The following is a 25065-nucleotide window of genomic DNA, read 5'->3' as shown; positions in this document are numbered from 1 at the left end:
TGGAATTCATCTCGCTAATAATGTAAATGTTGTAAAATGCATGGTTTCAACGGTAAAGTTCTACTTAAATCCTAAGTTTCAATCAAATCCATGCAGTGTATGCTATTTAATTGTGACACTTATGTTTAAATATACTTTGACATGTGCCCATCAATGTGACTTATGAAAAATGGCGACAACTTCTTAAACGTGGCAAAATTCAGAGGCAACATTTTGCATTATCCATCTGATTAGGTCAGAACAGTGAATTCAGAGGCAACATTTTGCATTATCCATCTGATTAGGTCAAAACAGTGAATTCAAGTTCACGGTCAAATCGAAATAGGCTCTTATCTGGACTTGTGGATTTTGCATGAAAAGATGGATTTGACAATCACATTATATTACTATTTTTCTCAATTGGAACTGTGTTGCGCGTTATTCATAGTTTTTAATGGTCGTTGTCCATGGTCATGTTGTGTGTGGGTAAGCTTAAAAAGCAATGCAGTAACTTTTTTTCTATTTATTGTTGTTTACATTTAAAAATTAAACCCATACACTTTCTGATATAGATTCAAAATATTAACACAAAATAAGAAATAATTATAACATCACGCTGATAATATAAATGTGCAAAGAATAAACACTGGTCCATATAAAATAAAATATTAGTAACCTCCAGTCAAAATGTAAAATACATACAATTATAATAGTAAAGTGTAAAGAAACTTTCACAATCTCTACGGACATGCTAATTTAACTTACAATAACAAAATTGTACTATTTGCATTTCCTGGCACCAGATTTGCATATAGTAATCAGTATAAGTGATCAAAATAACAATTATTGCCTGCCAGATATATAACATTTGAGCAAACATTGTAAAATGTTAAAATATATAAATGGATTTAGAATTGTATTTGCGTGATTGTTTTGTACTTCAAAAAATGTATACATGTATACACATTATACTAGTATATAATTTAGGATTTAAATTTAAATATAATACAATAACAATCTACAGGCTGCAATGAACAGATTAAACAGTTCTGGATAAATGTAAACATGATTTTCAATTTATAGAATATTAGCACTGTGAACGCTTCCGATAAGCTTTATTTCATGCCATTAACGAAATAAGAAGGGAACATTTATATTAAAATAGCAACACTCCACTAAAACAGCAACAACAAATAAACCATATAAAAGTGTCATAATCACATTATTTCATACATCATATCATTAAACAGTTGATTAAAAACAGACTGGATATACATGTAGGAATGATTTATACATTTAATTCTATTTCAGCATCATTTATTATTATTAGTCAACAATGTTCACAACATCAATATAATGCAAATCAGCAATTATGTTATTTATAATCAGATCATTACACAGTAAATTACTGGAATGAATAATGCGCTGAGGTAATTGAGTGGATTCAGTTTAAAAATTACATACATGGTGACAAGTGTAGAATACCAATCTGTGTTCTACTCCTACATGGTGACAAGTGTAGAATACCAATCTGTGTTCTACCCCTACATGGTGACAAGTGTAGAATACCGATCTGTGTTCTACTCCTACATGGTGACAAGTGTATAATACCAGTCTGTGTTCTACTCCTACATGGTGACAAGTGTAGAATACCAATCTGTGTTCTACTCCTACATGGTGACAAGTGTAGAATACCAATCTGTGTTCTACTCCTACATGGTGACAAGTGTAGAATACCGATCTGTGTTCTACTCCTACATGGTGACAAGTGTAGAATACCAATCTGTGTTCTACTCCTACAAGTGTAGAATACCAATCTGTGTTCTACTCCTACATGGTGACAAGTGTAGAATACCAATCTGTGTTCTACTCCTACATGGTGACAAGTGTAGAATACCAATCTGTGTTCTACTCCTACATGGTGACAAGTGTAGAATACCAATCTGTGTTCTACTCCTACATGGTGACAAGTGTAGAATACCGATCTGTGTTCTACTCCTACATGGTGACAAGTGTAGAATACCGATCTGTGTTCTACTCCTACATGGTGACAAGTGTAGAATACCGATCTGTGCTCTACTCCTACATGGTGACAAGTGTAGAATACCAATCTGTGTTCTACTCCTACATGGTGACAAGTGTAGAATACCGATCTGTGCTCTACTCCTACATGGTGACAAGTGTATAATACCAGTCTGTGTTCTACTCCTACATGGTGACATGTGTAGAATACCGATCTGTGTTCTACTCCTACATGGTGACAAGTGTAGAATACCGATCTGTGTTCTACTCCTACATGGTGACAAGTGTAGAATACCAATCTGTGTTCTACTCCTACATGGTGACAAGTGTAGAATACCGATCTGTGTTCTACTCCTACATGGTGACAAGTGTAGAATACCAATCTGTGTTCTACTCCTACAAGTGTAGAATACCAATCTGTGTTCTACTCCTACATGGTGACAATTGTAGAATACCAATCTCTGTTCTACTCCTACAAGTGTAGAATACCAATCTGTGTTCTACTCCTACATGGTGACAAGTGTAGAATACCAATCTGTGTTCTACTCCTACATGGTGACATGTGTAGAATACCGATCTGTGTTCTACTCCTACATGGTGACAAGTGTAGAATACCGATCTGTGCTCTACTCCTACATGGTGACAAGTGTAGAATACCGATCTGTGTTCTACTCCTACATGGTGACAAGTGTAGAATACCGATCTGTGTTCTACTCCTACATGGTGACAAGTGTAGAATACCGATCTGTGCTCTACTCCTACATGGTGACAAGTGTAGAATACCAATCTGTGTTCTACTCCTACAAGTGTAGAATACCAATCTGTGTTCTACTCCTACATGGTGACAAGTGTAGAATACCAATCTGTGTTCTACTCCTACATGGTGACATGTGTAGAATACCGATCTGTGTTCTACTCCTACATGGTGACAAGTGTAGAATACCAATCTGTGTTCTACTCCTACATGGTGACAAGTGTAGAATACCAATCTGTGTTCTACTCCTACATGGTGACATGTGTAGAATACCAATCTGTGTTCTACTCCTACATGGTGACAAGTGTAGAATACCAATCTGTGTTCTACCCCTACATGGTGACAAGTGTAGAATACCAATCTGTGTTCTACTCCTACATGGTGACAAGTGTAGAATACCAATCTGTGTTCTACTCCTACATGGTGACAAGTGTAGAATACCGATCTGTGTTCTACTCCTACATGGTGACAAGTGTAGAATACCAATCTGTGTTCTACTCCTACATGGTGACATGTGTAGAATACCAATCTGTGTTCTACTCCTACATGGTGACAAGTGTAGAATACCAATCTGTGTTCTACTCCTACATGGTGACAAGTGTAGAATCCCAATCTGTGTTCTACTCCTACATGGTGACAAGTGTAGAATACCAATCTGTGTTCTACTCCTACATGGTGACAAGTGTAGAATACCAATCTGTGTTCTACTCCTACATGGTGACAAGTGTAGAATACCAATCTGTGTTCTACCCCTACATGGTGACAAGTGTAGAATACCGATCTGTGTTCTACTCCTACATGGTGACAAGTGTAGAATACCGATCTGTGTTCTACTCCTACATGGTGACAAGTGTAGAATAACAATCTGTGTTCTTCTCCTACATGGTGACAAGTGTAGAATACCAATCTGTGTTCTACTCCTACATGGTGACAAGTGTAGAATACCAATCTGTGTTCTACTCCTTTGTGTCCCTCACTGCTTACACATTTCCACACAGGAATAAATTGTTAAGTTTCCTAAATGTTAATTTATTATGATTAGTTTAAGTAATGAAAAGTTTAAATACATCTGCCCAAGGTCATTGTTTACAACAACTTCTCAAAAATAACAGAAGTGCATTATGCACATACAACTTTGTAATTTCAAATTATGTGTACACAATATTCTGAACATTTACTTATCAACTTTGTCCTTGAATATGTGAAATACAAAAGAAAAATTAAAGTAAAGTTCTAAATCTTAAACTACCCTTACTGACCTATACTTACTTATATTTTTTTAGTAGGAAATCAAGAATGTTCATATTTTGGGGTTCAAATTGGTGTTATTTTCTTCTCTGAAACTATTTTAACTAAATTATTTCTTAATTTAATTTAATTCCTTTGTTAATATCCATCAGGTGTTCCCCCTTTTCTGTAGTCGCTGTTTGCGTACAGGTACCCATCTTGACGTGTGATTCCTTGCACTATAGACATTCCTGGGCTGACCTCTGTCGCATTGTGACCCAGAGCCTTCAGGCCTTTGATGATATCCTGAACCAAAACATAAATTGTGTTATTTTTTACATCGCAATTAAAATGATTAAAAGTTAAATATTATAATCAAATGTTCCATAAATCAAAGTAGAAAAAAAATTACAACAATAAAAAACTATGTTGACTATTAGATTTTTACCTTTATAAAAAAGTGTGATCTGCATTTTCAAACAGTAATACAAATCATGTAATAAATAAAATCTATTCCAATTATAACATAGGCAATAATAACGGATATTTCTATTTACTGAACCTATTAAATTTTAGCCATCCAACTCAACTGATCAGTAGCACTACTCACCCATGTATCATAGTACTAGTATCCTAATTCATATCTTTATTCATGGAGCAACATACTAATAATATATCAAATCAATTCTCTGACTTCATGAAGTCACCTACCGTATCAAAACCCTTCTCTGCCTTCATGAAGTCACCTACCGTATCAAATCCCTTCTCTGCCTTCATGAAGTCACCTACCATATCAAACCCCTTTTCTGCCTTCATGAAGTCACCTACCGTATCAAAACCCTTCTCTGCCTTCATGAAGTCACCTACCGTATCAAACCCCTTCTCTGCCTTCATGAAGTCACCTGCTGTATCAAACCCCTTCTCTGCATTCATGAAGTCACCTACCGTATCAAACCCCTTCTCTGCCTTCATGTAGTCATCTACCGTATCAAACCCCTTCTCTGCCTTCATGAAGTCACCTACCATATCAAACCCCTTCTCTGCCTTCATGAAGTAACCTACCGTATCAAACCCCTTTTCTGCCTTCATGAAGTCACCTACCATATCAAACCCCTCCTCTGCCTTCATGTTGTCACCTACCGTATAAAACCCCTTCTCTGCCTTCATGAAGTCATCTACCATTTCAAACCCCTTCTCTGCCTTCATGAAGCCACCTACCATTTCGAATCTATGCTCTGATTTCACAAACAATATAGAATCCTTTCTCTGCCTTCATAAAGTCACCTACCATATCAAACCCCTTCTCTGCCTTCATGAAATCACCTACCGTATCAAATCCCTTCTCTTACTTCATAAAGCCACCTACCATTTCGAATCTATTCTCTGATTTCACATACCATATCAAATCCTTTCTCTGACTTCATGAAGGCACCTACCGTATAAAATCCCTTCTCTGATTTCACATACCATTTCAAACCCCTTCTCTGACTTCATGAAGCCACCTACCATATCAAATCCCTTCTCATAGGTAAACATGGGTGGCAGCAGCTGATGGTGGAGCCTCAGGCTGTCTATGGCCTCTTTAATGTTCTCCCTGAACCACATCACCTGGGCCGCTACCTGTAACACAAGGTGTTGGAAACATGACCCAGCAAAGTGAAATACAAACCAACAATTACTGAAGTTTACCTTGTATAAGTTGCTTCTTTAATCTCAAATTTTCAATTTAAATAGTTGTTGCGAATAATACAAAAACACGAAAAATATCCAGGCTGCTAACTCGGGAAAATGTATAACATAATCGTATATAATCATAGTAGACACCTTCTTTTTTTAATTTCAAAATACTACACCGTATTATCTTACAGGCTGCAAGGGCTGTATGTTTGTTTAAACTATCAACTTAACTATTATTTCTTAACACATGTGAACTTTATCTAAAGATTCAAAGCTATCAAGTTACCCATGCTGTTGCCGTAGTGATTCTAGATCCCCCTGCCGCCCCAACCACCATCTTCACATCCCCTTTATCGTCAACAAACACTGCCGGACTCATGGATGATAAGGGACGCTTGCCAGGCACTATCTGGTTGGCTGGGGATGGAAATACGCCGAAATCATTTGGTTTGGTGCTTGTTGCAAAATCGTCCATTTCATCATTCCAAATAATGCCTGTTCTATTTCCAAACACGTTGGCCCCAAATCTGTCTTTCACAAAATATATCAAATTTTGTATTTTAAATATTCATCAAATAACCCAAAATTAAATTTACTGTCTCTATTGTTTTTATTTGTAAAATGAGACCAGTGTTTTGTTAAAAAATCTTTTATAATTTTATATGGGATGAATAAAAGCTGTTTATTTTTGTCAGCCATTGCTCTTAAGGATAATTAATTAATTGTCTATAATTAATCATCTATATACTTGGTTATAATATTCCTTAGAGAGATTCAATAGTTCATTATGTCTTTAGTGTCTAAGGAATGCCTAGTTGCTCTGTATGCTTCATCAGTTAGTTTATTGGCCAATCATAAAATACTATTTATGGTTATCCTATTGCCAGATGAAAATCAATAGTATAACAACGATTGTATAAACTTGAGCACTATACTATCGTTATTTTCAGATCGCACTCGCGTTTTTCCAAAAATTGGAGAATCTTTATCTGTCAACTACGGAAGAACAAAATTGTAAAAAAAATGCGATATTTTATAATTATTAATGGAAAAAGGGAGGAAAAATCAGGATAAAAATATAATTTTTATCTTAGCTCAGTTGTAAATTATGAACTGCACTGTTTCCTCTGAGTCAGTGTATTTATTACTGTTAACAGGGCTGTGTGACTGTTCACAGGGATATACTGTGGATTATTATTTTGTTTAAACTTCAATGCTTGTTTTGTACATACGTAAAATTGGCCATATTAGTTTATTAAATTTGTTGATTTTCAAATAAAGTCAAATAAAAGACTTATGGCATAAACATGCCTTGAAAAATTGATTTTCTGCATGGACGAAAAATATAAGTTTCACAGTAATAAATCTGAGTTGATGTGTGTGGAGGGGGGGGGGGGGGGGAGGATGCAAATAAAGAAGACTTAAACTAGGCAGGATAGTGAATTGCACTTTTAAGACATTTATGGACTCTTCATAGTGCATATGTTAGCAAACACCTTGCATTCACAGTGCTTGTTACAGCCACTGTGTTTCCAAAACTGTCTACAAAGGAGAGATGGGCAGTACAAACCTTGCATTCACAGTGCTTGTTACAGCCACTGCGTTTCCAAACTGGTCGAACAATGGAGAGATGGGCAGTACAAACCTTGCATTCACAGTGCTCGTTACAGCCACTGCGTTTCCAAACTGGTCGAACAATGGAGAGATGGGCAGTACAAACCTTGTATTCACAGTGCTCGTTACAGCCACTGCGTTTCCAAACCGGTCTACATTGGAGAGATGGGCAGTACAAACCTTGCATTGACAGTTCTTGTTACAGCCACTGCGTTTCCAAACTGGTCTACAATGGAGAGATGGGCAGTACATACCTTGTATTCACAGTACTCGTTACAGCCACTGCGTTTCCAAACTGGTCGAACAATGGAGAGATGGGAAGTACAAACCTTGCATTCACAGTGCTCGTTACAGCCACTGCTTTTCCAAACTGGTCGAACAATGGAGAGATGGGCAGTACAAACCTTGTATTCACAGTGCTTGTTACAGCCACTGCTTTTCCAAACTGGTCGAACAATGGAGAGATGGGCAGTACAAACCTTGTATTCACAGTGCTCATTACAGCCACTGTGTTTCCAAACAGGTCTACAATGGAGAGATGGGCAGTACAAACCTTGCATTGACAGTTCTTGTTACAGCCACTGCGTTTCCAAACTGGTCTACAATGGAGAGATGGGCAGTACAAACCTTGTATTCACATTGCTCCTTACAGCCACTGCGTTTCCAAACTGGTCGAACAATGGAGAGATGGGAAGTACAAACCTTGCATTCACAGTGCTCGTTACAGCCACTGCTTTTCCAAACCTGTCTACAATGGAGAGATGGGCAGTACAAACCTTGCATTGACAGTGCTCGTTACAGCCACTGCGTTTCCAAACTGGTCTACAATGGAAAGATGTGCAGTGCTGGTCTTGTTCTCCTGGTAGTACGTTGGCCCGTAGTACATGTAGGGGTGGGTCTGGTTGTCCCAGATCTGACTGCGTATGGACTCAATGTAGCTACGGGAGGTCAGGTTGGCCACCAGCTGCGAAGGGAGGTGTTGAGTTTGATTGTTTGTTAACCACTTCATGCTCGTATACACATTATGACTCATTCGTAATCCCTTACAATATCAAATTAAATGAAGGATCTATATTACTAAACTGAAGTTTTAAAAGCTTCATTTCCAACCCTGATGTGCAGCAAAAAGCATAAAAACTGAAAAGACTGCGAGTTACTGTTGCTGTACTTGGAATTTTTATGAAATGCAAGATTTTGTAGTTTTTCCTATCTTTATTATTTTTTTTTCTCTATGAACACAGATAGACGGAATGACGGACAGACGGTCTATATCCCTCCGCCTTTGGTAGGGGATAATAACCCTTGGACGCCAGTATTTTCTTGAGGAAAATAACTAGTAAAAGACCTACCATGTGCCTTTTTTATGTATCCTGATAAGAGCTGTAAGTAAAGCAGTAACACAATCTATGTTAAAAATTATCTTGAAGTTAAATATCTATTAAATTAGGATTAAATTAAGATTGGTTGAAAACCTAGTTCTATAGACCTCTGTGACATTCTTCTCAAAGTCTTCATCAGCAAGCTGTGTCCTCTTGGCATATGCAAACTTGAAGGCTTCAATAAATCGATGGAAAGTCAGGATGGACTTCTCTGTTGAACTGATGTCACTTGGCGTAAAATTGTAGCCTGATGAAAATAATTGGTTTTGCATTCATAATCAATGAATCTACGCTTCGCAAACAACATTAATTGTCAATGCAAAATGAAATAACAGCATTATTTTAAACGGTAGGATATATAATCTACAAGATTTTCAATACAATATCATCTTTAAACAAGAAAATTCGTTGAATTGATATCCCCCGCCAATATACTTCTGGACACAAAAAGTTGTCATCATCCTCTTATCCATATATATACTCCTACCAAGTTTCAATGAAATCAGTCAAAGCAATTCCAAGATATGGCTCCGTCACACTAAAAAAGCATTTTTTCCAGATACAACAGGCCATATATCCTTTATTATCTGATGGCGTACAATGCCATTTGGCATGCATCATCCTTTTATCCATATATATACTCATACCAAGTTTCAATGAAATCCGCCAAAGCACTTCTAAGATATAGCTTCGGACACAAGAAAGCATTTTTTCAAGATTCAAAGGCCCATAACTCCGTTATTAACAGATGGTGTATAATGCCATTTGGCGTGCATCATCCTCTTATCCATATATATACTCATACCAAGTTTCAATGAAATTAGCCAAAGCACTTCCAAGATATGGCTCTGGACACAAAAGTGACGGAAAGACGGAAGGACAGACCGACAACGCCAAAACAATATCCCTCCGCCTATGGAGCAAGTCTTAGTCAATCAATTAAGACAGTGACTGCTCACAATAATTTATTGGTGTGATGTATTAAAATGGCTATTCAAGGCTTAAGGACCGTAAGAACATCAACTTCAATGCATTAACCAATAGACGCCAAATTTAAAACCACAGAATCAAAAAGTTTTGGCAAAAATGTTTAAAACACCCACCATCCAAAATGCCGAGAATGAACAAGAGAATCACTCCCCCAGACGGCGCCTTGCTTGTGTGCAGTGTGTAGTTGTTACTCAGTTTATATGAGTATGAGTCGCTATATTTTGCTCGGTAAGCAAGTAAATCCTCTGCGGTGATTATAGAACCTGAAACAGGATATGACATTGCAACAGTTCAGGTGTCCACACACACTTTTTAATAAATTTTTATATTTATTCTCCTTTTAAATGAGGCATAAATTGCTGGAAAAACAAGATGCGTTTGTGAAACACAATGTCCCCCTATATGATGTTTGACATTGTAGGATGACCTTGACCTTGTGAAGGATGACCTTGACCTTGACCTTTCACCACTCAAAATGTGCAGCTCCATGAGATGCACATGCATGCCAAATATCAAGTTGCTATCTTCAATATTGCAAAAGTATTCATAAAATAAGCGATTTGGGCCACATATATTTGACCTCTGACCTTGAAGGATGACCTTGACCTTTCACCACTCAAAATGAGCAGCTCCATGAGATGCACATGCATGCCAAATATCAAGTTGCTATCTTCAATATTGCAAAAGTATTCATAAAATGAGCGATTTTGGCCACATATAATTGACCTCTGACCTTGAAGGATGACCTTGACCTTGACCTTTCACCACTCAAAATGTGCAGCTCCATGAGATACACATGCATGCCAAATATCAAGTTGCTATCTTCAATATTGCAAAAGTATTCATAAAATGAGCGATTTTGGCCACATATATTTGACCTCTGACCTTGAAGGATGACCTTGACCTTTCACCACTCAAAATGTGCAGCTTCATGAGATACACATGCATGCCAAATATGAAGTTGCTATCTTCAATATAGCAAAAGTTATTGCAAAATGTTAAAGTTGGCGCAAACAGACAGACAGACCAACAGACCAACAGACAGGGCAAAAACAATATGTCCCCCACTACTATAGTGGGGGATATAAAAATCCCATGACATAAACTTTAGCCTTATGTCAGCATTGCCGTGATCAAGCTCTCATGCTCAGATAGGTTAAAGCTCAATATATTTTGAAGTTCCATCTTTTTAGCAGCTTTACCTTTTTGAATAAAACATGACAAAAAATATAACTGATTCATTGATGGAAGGACCGGCTAACAAGACAAATCTAAACTCAAATCAGACCTAATCAAGATTTTACTTAAGAAGACATTCATAAAAATTTAATAAAAGCAAAAAGTGGTGTCCTTGATTAGGCTTTCTAGAATGCACAGGCCTTTCTGGGATAACACTTACAGATATGCATTAGGCCCAGTTTTCCTAAAGCGGGGCTCATTTCCATCATCAAACACCAACAAAGACATTTGTTCCTACCTGCATCTTGAAACTCTCGCAGGATGTCTTGGGTGAGGCTGCCATTGTAGAAGGCATCAGGACCCTCCTCTGAAATCACCTTCAGGGTCCTACCAAGCTCTGGCATTTTAATTGTCTCCCCTTCCTTGTAGATATCTTTGGTTTCAGGATTTATGAATGTTTTCCTGCCAATGTATGAGCATTAATTAATTGAAACAGCCATGTATTGCGCAAAACACATAAAAAAAGAGGGCCATAATGGGTTCAACTGAGTTTAAGTGGTTCAACATTTGTCTAAGATTTGAAATGGCGACCTAATTTGTTACTTCAATTAAGCATGTTTTGAACTTGGTATATGTCAATACAAACAGAAATACAAGAATTCTTTCAAACATAAGAATAAACAAGACTATTGACAAGCAATATATGTCCCCTACCGGCTCCACCATTGTCAGAAATTCCACCATTGTCAGATTTTTTTAATATTTGTTGCCATAGCAACCAGAATTTTTGACGTAGGAACAAAATGAAATGACGTGCATAAGGTCCATATTGCCATCTATCCGTGTTTGAAGTTTCATGAACAAAATATTAAGAACTTTTAAAGTTATCGCAGGATCCAGAAAACCACCATTTTCAGCAGTATTTCTAGTCTATTTGTTGCCATAGCAACCATAATTTTTGACGTAGGAACAAAATGAAATGACGTGCATAATGTCCATATTGCCATCTGTCCATGTTTCAAGTTTCATGAAAAAATATCAAGAACTTTAAAAGTTATCGCAGGATTCAGAAAAGTGTGACTGACGGACGGATAGAGCGCAAACCATTAGTCCCCTCCGGTGAAACCAGTAGGGGACAATAAGTCATTTCATACAAGCCAATATGTTTATAATAAACAACGTTGTCAAACATAATATATTCCTATATAACTAAAATGCATATTGACTTAAAATGTTTGTCCTTGAGATACAAATGCATGTGTTTTATTCCACAGATTTTGACATTTAAGATGCTAAATTTTACAACCATGTATGCTTGCATAATTTATAACTACAGATTCATTTCTAATCAGGCATCTACTCATCTTGAGTGTGCACAAGTTTTTGTCAGTTTTGACCTATTGTGTCTTGGTCTGAGAAAATTGGGCTTAATGCATGTGCGTAAAGTGTCGTCCCAGATTAGCCTGTGCAGTCCGCACAGGCTAATCAGAGACGACACTTTCCGCTTTTATGGTATTTTTAGTTTCAAGGAAGTCCCTCCTTGCCGAAAATCAAGTTTAGGCGGAAAGTGTCGTCCCTGATTAGCCTGTGCGGACTGCACAGGCTAATCTGGGACGACACTTTACGCACATGCATTATGACCAGTTTTCTCAGAACAAGACACAATTGATTGACCCAGATTACTCAGAATTCGTAACCTATTTTGATAGTATTAGTTTCAGTTATAGGTTTCAGTTATACATCTATTTTCATATTGTTAAAAGTGTTTCATTTTAAATATAAAACAAGCTTGAATAGAAAATTACGAGTGAACTAGAGAACATAAATTATATATTGTATGACAACATGAACATTAAAATAATCAAATGAATCAATGAAATATGTGACTTATTATGCAAGCTTTTCTTAACCATTGACCACTTAGAAACGTATTTCGACGTGTTTGTAGTCCCTTAGAAAGTTTTTATTTTGGTTTAAACATATTTATTTTAGCTCGATTGCATCGAATGCCTAAGGCTTATATAAACCCTCTCGAGTTTAATTTAATTCAAGACCTTTCTTACTATATTCAAGTTTTAAAGGCTTAATTTCCAACCCTTAGATACTGATGAGCAGCAAACAGCATAAAACCTGAAAAGACTGCGAGTTACTTGCAGACTGTTCTGGTTTTATTCTGTTTGCACATAGCCATTTTCACTTTGCTTCTGAGTGGGAAAGGGTTAAACCAGGCTATCCAATATTTGAGAAATTGGAGGCTGGTTTTTAATCCAATGTGAGTCAAAGTAAATATTGGTAAAGATATTGCCAAGATAGAAATAAAGACTAAGCTACATAGAGATTGAGACAAAATATGGCCCCTATATAGGGGTAACAAAGTTTTTTTCTCACCTTAAGTTTGTGACCTAATTTTTAATCAACGGTTAACAAAATTTGAACTTGGCCAAGATCATGTAAAACCAACAACACATTTTCTCAAGATTGGTTGATAAATGTGGTTTGAAAGGTTTAAACTAGGGATGCAAGAGGTTAACTGGTTAACCTACCGAAACGACCAGTTAACCGGTTATGTTTTCCGGATAAGGTTACCCTGGAAAAAAATTTATTATGTTTTTTTTATGGAATAAATCGTACGACTTTACTTTTGCACGTGACATACTGCCACATTAAAAAAGATTTTATAAACCCACTTGATCTAAATCTATCAAACTTGGCCTAGCTAGTGTTAATACAAACATTCTGTATAGTCCAATTTTAATCATTAGAATAATTTCATTATGACTTCCGACAAGATGAAGAGAAGCAGAAATAACTACTTGAAAGCTTGATGATGTTTTGATCTTCCTCTTGACTTTTGTTCACATACATTATATTTTACACAAAACTGCTCTTAACAAATGCAAACAGCTTCTTGTATAATTTGCCATTTCCTTTTAGTTCAATTGTCCATAATCTGAATTGTTTCTCATCAAAGATCTTACGACTTGTTTGAGGAAAAATTTCGCAGTTCAAAACAATAGACGTTCATCAAAATCAGTTTGTTTATAAAGTAGAAGATCTTGATGACGATAGCTAAGAAATTCAACTCAAGACATTCAGGAATGATAAATGTTTAGTACATAAAATTTCTGGTAATAATGTAAATATGCTCCATGCTAATTAATAAGACACATCACAATGTTTGAATACTCAAACTTTAAATGCTGTCACGTACATTAAGTAACAGAACACTATATCAAACCACTTACCCAAACTGTGGATAAGCAGCAACTGTTTCATTTATGTTATTGCCAAATGCTGCTTTGAAGTCTTCTAAGGCATGTTGCAAAGATAATGGTACGGGGAAGCCATTGGTTGCCATGGTAACTGCTGGTAAAAACACTTGTTTCCATGACAACGAACCATGGTTCACCATAGCAACCTGATATCCACGGATCTCCCCAGGAACAGCTATAGCCAGGCCACCTTCAAAACATTTTGTAAATTATTTGAGAACTAGAAATGGCGCGGCAGAGGCCGACGCGTATCCCCACGCCGAATGTTTGACCTAGGTGTGCCCCAGGGTTGGTAATGGGGCCATGCATAGCTGAGATTGACCGTATTGTCATAAGAGAAGTTCATCATCAATTAGAAGTGAATTGGTGTAGAAATGAAGAAGTTATAGTAAAAGGCAATTTTGGGTGGGTGTGACATATGTGGGCAGGGCGCCCCAGGGTTGGTAATTGTGCCATGCATAGTTGAGATTGACCGTATTGTCATAAGAGAAGTTCAGTATCAATTTGAAGTGAATCGGTGTAGAAATGAAGAAATTATAGTAAAAGGCAATTTTGGGCGGGTGTGGTCTATGTGGGCGGGGCCCCAGGGTTGGTAATGGGGCCATGCATAGTTGAGATTGACCGTATTGTCATAAGAGAGGTTCAGTATCAATTTGAAGTGAATCGGTGTAGAAATGAAGAAATTATAGTAAAAGGCAATTTTGGGTGGGTGTGGTCTATGTGGGCGGGGCGCCCCAGGGTTGGTAATGGGGCCATGCATAGTTGAGATTGACTGTATTGTCATAAGAGAAGTTCAATATCAATTTGAAGTGAATCGGTGTAGAAATGAAGAAATTATAGTAAAGGCAATTTTGGGTGGGTGTGGTCTATGTGGGGGGGGCCCCAGGGTTGGTTATGGGGCCATGCATAGTTGAGATTGACCCTAAATGTCATAAGAGAAGTTCAGTATCAATTTGAAGTGAATCTGTATAGAAATGAAAAAAATATAGTAAATGGAATTTTTTGGTGGGTGTGGCCTATGTGGGCGGGCGCCCCAGGGTTGGGATTGGGGCCATGCATAGTTGAGATTGACCCTAATGTCATAACAAAAGTTCAGTATCAATTTGAAGTGAATCCGTGTAGAAATGAAAAAATTATAGTAAATGGAAATTTTTGGTGGGTGTGGCCTATGTGGGCGGGGCGCCCCAGGGTTGGGAATGGGGCCATGCATGGTTGAGATTGACCGTATTGTCATAAGAGAGGTCCAGTATCAATTTGAAGTGAATCGGTGTAGAAATAAAGAAGTAAATGTAAAATAACCTAAAAAAATGAGTGAAAATTTCTAACGCGGCCCCACCCCAACCGCTATAACTTTTGACCCAGGGGTCAGATCAAAATTCCAAATAGTGCAGGGTCGCACATATGCTCATAGCTACCATGTGTGTAAGTTTCAAGGTTCTAGTGCTTTTAGTGTAGGAGGAGATAGTGGCCAGGACGGACGGACGGACGGACGGACAGACGGACGGACGGCGGAGATAACCACAATATCCCCACCTTTTTTTCAAAAAGCGTGGGGATAATTAACATGATTAGATCAAGATTTTCATAGAAGATTTATGTTTTCATATTTTTTCTGTAAGTATAGTGAAACCTGTCCAAACTTGACTGCAACGGTACAAAACTGATTGTTCAGTTATTAGAGGTGTAGGGCTAATTAAAGTTTTGGTAGAATGCGATATTCTTTCACATTGAACAGCATGTTTAACATGTGTAGTAGAAGTTTAATGAAGTAGACACCATTATGTACAAATTTACTATATATTTTATTGCCTATAATTTTAATATTACTTGCATAATAAGATATGTGTTTTTTTAACATAAAACAATCTTAATAAAACATGTCATCATTTACATAAATGTTCAGATATGTTTACATTAAAACCTAATCAATTATGAGTGTATATGTAACAGATGTTTAGAAATAAATTTCAAGTTGTAGTAACTTACAATAATACATGTATGTTTTACAAATGGCATATTTTTATATCAATTTTTCACACTGTTATGAAATCTTGAAAATAGCAATAAAATAACAATTTACAATTTTTAGCATAAGACACAACTAACTAATTTTTTTTCACATGTTTATAATTGCTGAATGAACTTTCCAGCAAATTGTTAATTGCAAGACCTTCCCTTTAAAGGGGCCTCTTCACAGATTTTGGCATATTTTGAAGTTTGTCATTAAATGCTTTATATTGATAAATGATAACATTGGATATAAAAAGCTCCAGTAAAAAAATCAAGAATAAAATTAAAAAAAGAAAAAAAGGTAACCCTCAGCAGGGCTCGAACCACTGACCACTGGAATCTTGAAGTAAAAAATCTCCCACCTAGACCACTTGGCCATCTTTCAGGATATAATATCAGGTGTATTTTATACTTCATATAACCAAAACTCGTAGCTTCACAAAATATAACGACAACAACAGAACTCTCCAAATTATTAATTTGTTTCGCGTTGCAACGCTTTATAATTTTCGGGTTTTTAAATCGTCAAAAGATGCATATAATAGCTATTCTAGAGCATGGTAAATGTTCAGTATTACTGTTTCCTCACAAATATAACAACTTAAACGAAAATTTGCGAATCTGAAACAACTTTTTTCAATTTTGTCAATTTACCGGGCTACCCAAACGTGACAAGGCCCCTTCAAGGCAATTTTCATGTTGATTTGACCCATTATGTTGAGTTATGTCACCAATTATTGGGTCATGACTCTGCAGCCTTGTCATTTCACTCTTGACCAAATACACTGTTTGGTTGATTTGGATTTATTAAGAATGAAAGAGATCAAATTTCTGATACAAGTGTTTTTTTTTAATCTGCAACAAAATCCCTTCAATAAAATGTTCCATCACATGTATTCAAAATTGCGGAATTCAGCGTGGCATATATGAGTCGTGTTCTGAGAAAACGGGGCTTAATGTATGTGCGTAAGCCTGGCTAATCAGGGATGACACTTTCCGCTTTAATGGTATTTTTCATTTAAAGGAAGTCTCTTCTACACGAAAATATGGATAAGGCGTAAACTGTCGTCCCTGATTAGCCTGTGCAGACTGCACAGGCTAATCTGGGACAACACTTTACGCACATGTATTAAGCCCAGTTTTCTCAGAACAAGGCTCATATTTTGAATTGTCAAAATTAAAGGACAGAGGAAACTCAAATGAAGTTAGCTACATTCTATAATTGCAAAAACCTGCATTTTCTATACTGGAGTAAGATCCCTTACCTAAGCAAGAGTAATCTCCCTTACCTATATTGATGTAAGCTCCTTTACTTTTACAGGAGTTAGCTTCTTTACCTGAACTGAAGTCAGCTCCCTTACTGTCATTGGAGTTAGTTCCTTTACCTTCACTAATGTTCGGTCCCTTACCTTCACTAATGTTAGGTCCCTTACCTTCACTAATGTTAGGCCCTTTACCTTCACTGGAGTTAAATCCATTTCATTCACTGGAGTTGAATCCCTTTCATTTACTGAAATTAGCTCCCTTACCTTTAATTGAGTTACTCCCATATCTTTACTTGAGTTAAGTCCCTAACCTTTACTGGAGTTAGGTCCCTTACCTTTACATGAATTAGCTCTCTTATCCTTACTAGAGTTACCTCCCATATCTCTACTGGTTAAGTCCCTTTCCTTTACTGGAGTTAAATCCCTTATCTTTACTGACATTAATTCCCTTATCTTTAATAGAGTTAGCTCCCCTATCTTTAGAGCTTATGTCCCTTACCTTTACTGGAGTTAGCTCCCTTGTAGAACATGTCTACAGTGGCTTTGCCTGGAGCTGTTTCACGAGCGTCAATGCTGTAACTCTTCCCTGTAGTCCTGGCATCAAAAATGTTTCATGAATATTAGAGGACCAGTATTGTGATAATCAGACCTTTTTTGAATCGTGATAATGAATCGTGGGATAATTAATGGATACCCAGTGTTAAAATAATTAATGTGATTTAATTTGAAATCTTAAATTGTTTAAAGGCGCGTCATTGTATGACACCGTCAAGTATAATATTTTTCCGCAACGTCGCACGTTCACGCTTTACCGTCATAGATTTTAAAAGAAACATTATTTGGTTTGCGAGGTCCGTTAAATGGGGAACACTATATTCCGTATTTATATTATGTTTTATCAATGAAATAATGCTGTGTAATAAATATTGTATAAGATATTTTGATATTTATTGAAAATGTTTCAAATTGTTATTTATGAAACCTTTTATTCTAATGAGTGTATGCTATAATATTATACTTTGAATAGCATATCTGTTGTACTATAATCTTATTATTCATTTTAGTTATTGTTAATTTCATTTAATGTAGAGAAACGTCAATGTTAGTCGTCAATGCTTGTCATCATTGTCGTCAATCCTTATCGTCATAATAGTTGAAGGAAATAAAAGCAGAAACAGAGACGCATTCTTGATTACTTCATTATTCATACGGCGTCCTAGCAACACCCAGTTTGAATATGTTATAAATATTAGGACAAACTGATTTATTAGATTACATTTGATTAGGCATATACTATCCTTTTTCTTTAATCAAGAGTTAATTTATATGCAATAAGCTTCCCCCAACCTGTTATAGATGCTCATAAAGAATCCACCCCCGATGCCCATGCTCTGTGGGTCAGCCAGCCCCATACACAGGAGGGTGGCCACTGCAGCGTCCACTGCATTGCCCCCATCTACCTCCAGGATCTGTCTGAAACAAAGTCAGAATTTAGGATTATCAGACCTTGTGGCTGTTTATGTATTTGGAACTTTCATAAAGACATATTGGCTAAAAGTGAATTCAGTAGGAGAATTACTTTATCAAAAAACAAACAAACAAATGCAAATGCAATTAATGTTTTTTTCCCTCTTTTTGCAGTAGGTAAAGTTCAACTCCAAAATATCAATTTCATCTTTGAGGTTCCTGTTGTTCAAAATGTTCTTTCCCAAATTTGTCTTTTTTTGGCTATTTTATGGGTATATAAATAAATCCTCATGTATAATCTTCAGAAATGGGCTTATTTGTCAAATGGCAGAATAAGCGTAAATTTCTTCACCTTCCAATGTGAGAGCACAGTGAAACATCTGAGGCCACAGCAGCATGTCGGTATTTCGCGAGAGTTGGCTCAGCTGGAGTCTTAGTGCCCCAGGGGTGAGTCGCAAAGAACAGGCCCACACCAACCAGAGAGATGAGCAGCACTCCACATCCTATCCACAGACATTCTCGCAATCTATGGGCAAACATAATGGAAATTCGAAGGTGGCAGTGTTTTTTATCGTTAAAAATTGGGTCCGGTATTCGGCACCATTCCCAATGCAAAAAAGTATATATTTTTCCCAAACGGGACATACAAATTTCCAATTACAGAGGGTTTTAATTTCAACATTATGATCATCTCCCATCCAGCCATATAAGTTTAACTTTAGTAAAAAATAAGACTGAAAATACTTCAATTCTCCATTTGAAGCCTTTTTGAGCAAAATAGCAACAACACTAATTTCCCAATTTTAGTCAAAACGCCGCGAATTTGCCCAATTCAAAGGGACCTAGCCCCATTCCCAACATGGTGAATAATAAAGCACTGGTGGGGCATGAAGCCTGACATGTTCAATCTTCAGTACTACAGTACAAAATGTGTTATTGAATTTTCCCAACAGAGAACAAAATCTTTCTGATAAAGAAATATTTAAGCAGATACAAAAACAAACAAAACCTTCTAATATCAAATCAATCTGAATGACACATGCTGTTATTCAACATAACCAATGGCTACCATAACAAATGGCGACCGCAATTTCTGAAACTATTTGCAATCAGGAATATTCTCTCATCTTATAGGCAAGTGAAAGTGAAACCACACAGTATACCTCTGACGTTTCTTTCTCAGTCTTGCAGCTGCATGAAGGTCGTCGTCATCGTAGCTGCAGTACCCAGCCTCCCCATCTGTGGCGAGTAGGGATCGACGGTCATTGGAGCGCATGGAACCTACCATATTTACAACAAAACATTTAAAGTTTAACTTAAAACTAAAATAAACACGCTCATTTGTTTGATTTATCATAATAAATCAGTTATGACTTTATCAAGAACTGGGTTGGCAAATTATAGGTAGCCTTTCAGGTTTTAGAACGCAGATTTGATGTTTAAACCCAAGCTATAACTCACAGATGTTCTGTTTGAGAAACCATTGTATTTCAAAAGTTAACAAAAGCACATTGTTGTATAATCTCAATGAAATACCTTTGATACTAAAACAAACTACCTTAGACAAAATGAAATGCAGTGCGATTCATGTGTTTGTGTAACTGGTCAATATATAATTGGTCACATTTTGTATTTTCAACAAATGTCAGAAAAAAAATCTAAAACATAAGAAAAACAAGAGATGTGTTTGTCAGAATCACAATGCCCCCTATTGCACCACTTTGAAATTTCATTATATTGTTTGGCAGGTTTAGAAATTATCTCCCTTTTAAAGCTTATTTCTTCCCTTGGATTGTATTTTTTTACTTTTGACCTTGAAGGATGATCTTGAACTTTCACCACTCCAAATGTGCAGCTTCATGAGATACACCTGCACGCCAAATATCAAGTTGCTATCTTCAATATTGCAAAAGTTATGGCCAATGTTAAAGTTTTCGGACGGACGGACGGACGGACAGTTCAACTGCTTTATGCCACCCTACAGGGGGCATGATAATTATGTCTAAACTGATTGATAAGAAATGAAATACCTGCTCTATAAGCCATTGTATCAAGCAATAAGCAAAAAGCTTATACTCTAAACAGCAATATTAAACAAGATATATCAAAACACAATGTTCTAAAAAAATTAATTTAAACCATCACGTTTTTACTCTCCAACTTAAACTTATCTGCAAAAATATTCTAACTATACAAATGTAGAAATAGGCACTGGTATTTTTCCACATAAGACATATAAATTTGAAAGCATGAACAATTCCCTGATATATGATGGAAATAAGCTATGCAGCATAGAAAATATGTGTTGTTGTACCAGAATATTTTCCAGCAATTTCCACCAGCACCCTCAGCATGAATAAGGCAGAAAAAATTAAGATACTCCAACCTCATATTTTCAATGGAATTCCATGACAAACTGTGGAACTTGTCCACCTGACCGCAATATATCATACATTTTATTCAAGATTTTATATAAGCAGGGAAGTGCGCAAAGCAATTATTTTTACATATTTGGTGAACACTTTTTCCAAATACTTTCAGCTTAAATAAATGCTGCAATTGAGTACAAGTAACTGTTTAACAGTCTATGTAGGCTGTCAAATATGTACATGTAGGCTTAACATAAATGAATAGAAAAACATGAGCTGTGCTTTTGAAAAATTCAACGGCAAAGCTAAATGGACCATCTTGGTGTATTTTTTTTTTTATCCAAATGTATATATGCATAAGGGCACAGACTACATACATGTACACTAAATCAGTTATTTATCGCTATAAGGTTTGATTCTCACTTTATAATGGTAAAACAAGTCCATGAGTTTTTAATTTTAATTGATTAACTTTCAATAAAATACAATAAAAGCCAAATTTCTATACTTAGATGTTCATAAAAATTTTAATAAGATAGAATAACTACCATAAAACAAAACATCTACATATAAATTTCTCGTTAGTTTTCAAGTCATAAAAGATCTTCAAACAAATACAGCTTCCAATATAAATAAAAAATCTTGCAGTTTGAAACAAAATCACCTCGGTAATATATTGTTACTAACATTCATATTTGTTTAAGTTATTAAATAAATTGAACAGAATTCAGCAGTGGGTGCCGTTAGTGAATACTGAGTACACAAATGGCTGCTAATTATGTTCTATCCTCAAAGTTTTATGTTCATCTATTCTAAAAGTAAATATTTTTTTTAAAAGAAACTGACTTAATTGATGATGAATTTTGTCTTGTAATGAAGCTTAACTGAGTCACATCATTAAATTAACACAAAATGTAATGCTATAATACGACTTATCTTACAGATTGTGAGTTGAATACAAATTAGGTTAAACAACTTGTGTGTAATGTCAGAAATATGATACTCATTTAAATACAGTAGATATAGCACTATTTTAATAATAATTGTTTAATAATGATACAGTTAATATCCAACTTAAGGTCTTTATAGAGAATGCCATGCTAAAAGCAAAGTAGGCATTTTTGCCATACGATTTTTCAATTTTTATTGTTGACAAATTTAATTCCTATCTATTTTTCAATTTTTATTGTTGACAAATTTAATTCCTATAACTCTTTAATATAAGAGAATTATTATTTGAACATATTTTTATTATTTTTTATGTGTATTCCCTTATTTCGCTGTAACTTGAAATATATTGAAAATTGTTAAACGCCATCAAAAAAATTATGAGCAAAAACATGTATAGGGATTAAACCTAGATCTTCAGAGAAATAGATGATCTAACAGAGCTTGTAATTTGGAAGTATTTGTCTTGTTAGTTAGCAAGAGTACTTCCAAAGTGAAATTAATTGATAAGTTTTTACCAAATGGTCAGTTCACAACATCAACCAAAGAGTTATTTATAGATGAAAAGTGAAATGAAAAGCTTTTTACATTGACATAAAAGTATGAGTTGAAATTATTACACCTGAGGAACTTAAGAACTTATGTAATGTGTCAACAATGTTATTTCAAGCCGTTCTATAAAAAAATCTTGATTTGTAAATTTGAAACAATATTTTTTTTTTCCTTTTCCCAATCAGTCACTTGAAAATAAGCTCTGAAGAGAAGAGACTAGACTAGCCTTCTAGAAGTGCAATTTAGAGGATTGGACAAGTTCTAGAGGGAAAGTATGTGAAAAACTCTTGAAAGGTAGGGATGAAATTGCAGAGACAAAACAAAATATCATTACCATAATTTTTGGGTTCCATCTTCTAAGACCATCAGCTTGTGTCTGGTCCCAATTTTTATAAAACACCCTTTGTACACTACCTTTGAAAATGTGTTATCATCTGTATTTTCACAAAGATTTTAAACAAACGATAAAAAATTGTTACTGGATACAAATTCTTGTTATCTTCTTGATGAACAAACACTGTTTTATATATGTAATAAAATAAATCTTCTCATTTTAGTTACCATGTAACTCTTAAGGCTTTAATAACCTGTTCATATTCATCATGTATATCATACATTAATGCATACAAACATAATATTAGATTAACACATATCAAAACTAAGCATAGTAACTGAACTCCAAGATATCTTTAAAGCTCAGTTACCTTTATATGCACTGCAGCTTGTTGCGTAGAATAAACCTATCACAGAAGAATAACAAGTTCTAATTGTTAACCCTTTGTTCCGTTTTACAACCCAGAGCAGAGCATTCTGAAAACCATAAAATAATGTATTAAATTTTTATTTAAAAACTGGGCACACAAATGTGTGATGTTTTTGAGTTTTGCCATAAAAAATTCCTTTTACAAAATCCAATACTGAACAGCAAATAAAACACAACAAATCGTTAATGCATAATCATTTATAAGCAAGCCTCACATCTGTATCTGTATATAGCATCATTATAATAAAGACTAAAGTGTGACGCTAAAGACAAAATTATGTTTTGTCATACAGGTCTTTACAGGAGTTGGCCTCTTTCATGTTTGCTAAATTAATAAGTCATAGTATGCATGAGGGTGCATTTTGGTGGTTGAGGGTCAAGCCCCACACACTTTTCCTCCAAGATTAAAATATTACACTACTAAAGAAGTGTCAAATGTAAGAAAACTAGTGCTAAGTGCCTGGGATCTTGGCATAAATAGATTACAGTGATTGTGAAATTAAATTCCTTGGGTAAGAACCAGTTTTAGCCAGTAAGTATTGTCTTATTTATAAGACGCGCACCAATATAAAAAGAAGCTTAATATTTGAGAGCGTCAACAAGTTGGACTACCAGTTGGTACAGCTCTGCGCAAATGTTCTTTGTGCTCGTGTTCCTGTGGTTGTGAGTTAGAGCCCTGCTAAAACTAACTAACTAAAAAAAAAACTATTCAAACTCAAAGAATACAAATTCAATACTACAATAGCCGGAAGGTTAATGTTATGTGCAGATGTGCAAAACAGATTCTATAGAGCAGACTGAAATCCTGCGTATATCCCAGTGTGTATTCGTCATCAGAAATTGAGTACATTCAGCTTTTTGGCATGTGTATTATCCGGAGCAGATTAAGTTGCCGACTAAACTATTTATTGTATGCTGTTTAATAAACATCATTCGCCTTCTAATTGTATGATTGTTATTAAATAAACTATATTCATCTTCATCCATACACTCTTGCTGTGTTTCACTTCATCCGTAATATATTGTTAGGTTTATAAATTGCGATGGAGAACTAATGAAGCCCTAAAAATCTGCACCAGTTGACATTCAAATATTCTTTTAATACACGGTATTTGTGCATTATAAAAAGATGTTATATAACTCATGCAACCCATATCGATATGCGTAGCGTGAACACATAGAGAGTGCTTATCTTAAAGGGCTGCATTGCATTAAATGCGATATGAACTCCTTATCATGTTCGTCTAAACAATCTTAGAAGGTTCTTAAGTGGGGTTAATTTTGACAAAAAGCTAATACAGCCTTATCGATCTGCATGTGTTCCGACTGCCTTGACGGTTTTATATTTGTTTTACTCCGCAGCTTAGATTTACAAGTGCTTATCAGCCCTTATTTTCATTAATTAAGTCATGTACCCCATGTTAATCTTCGTCGAGTAAACACCTAGAGGGTGCCTATCCGATCTGTATTGTAGTATTAATATACGTAGTGAACCATTATCATATGCGTCCAAAAAGTATGAACAGGTTAAGATATTGGTTTTATACGACGGATAACTACTGAAGCCTATCAACATGCACGAGTCCGTAACCTGCACG

At 35.7% G+C, this 25065-nt stretch overlaps 1 protein-coding gene across 1 annotated transcript; it reads right to left on the bottom strand.

Moving 5' to 3' along the window:
• Positions 1-487: 487 nt before the first annotated feature.
• On the bottom strand, positions 488-24129 carry LOC127859999 (glutathione hydrolase 1 proenzyme-like). Its single transcript, XM_052397681.1, has 14 exons — positions 24080-24129; positions 23409-23514; positions 19999-20116; positions 19188-19361; positions 18716-18841; positions 17868-17962; positions 14067-14283; positions 11120-11283; positions 9756-9905; positions 8760-8899; positions 8050-8237; positions 5946-6186; positions 5489-5602; positions 488-4288 (listed from the first exon to the last, which is right to left on the bottom strand). Exons 3-14 carry the CDS (start codon positions 20109-20111, stop codon positions 4142-4144), a joined length of 1869 nt encoding a protein of 622 aa, XP_052253641.1. The 5' UTR covers positions 20112-20116; positions 23409-23514; positions 24080-24129; the 3' UTR covers positions 488-4141.
• Between the last annotated feature and the right edge of the window lie 936 nt (positions 24130-25065).

This window comes from Dreissena polymorpha, chromosome 15 (assembly GCF_020536995.1).
Source record: "Dreissena polymorpha isolate Duluth1 chromosome 15, UMN_Dpol_1.0, whole genome shotgun sequence".
Taxonomy (NCBI): Eukaryota; Metazoa; Mollusca; class Bivalvia; order Myida; family Dreissenidae; genus Dreissena; species Dreissena polymorpha.
The sequence above is the reverse complement of the archived record's forward strand: the minus strand, read 5'-3'. Positions and strand labels throughout refer to the sequence as shown.

Bases quoted from the DNA above. Each gene is read 5' to 3' on its own strand.
- LOC127859999 (XM_052397681.1), bottom strand. From the start codon at position 20,111: ATGCGCTCCAATGACCGTCGATCCCTACTCGCCACAGATGGGGAGGCT. The intron at 17,963-18,715 runs GTTGGGGGAAGC...TTTTGATGCCAG, and splicing joins TTTATGAGCATCTATAACAG to GACTACAGGGAAGAGTTACA. The intron at 8,900-9,755 runs GTGGGTGTTTTA...TATTTTCATCAG, and splicing joins CATTCTCGGCATTTTGGATG to GCTACAATTTTACGCCAAGT.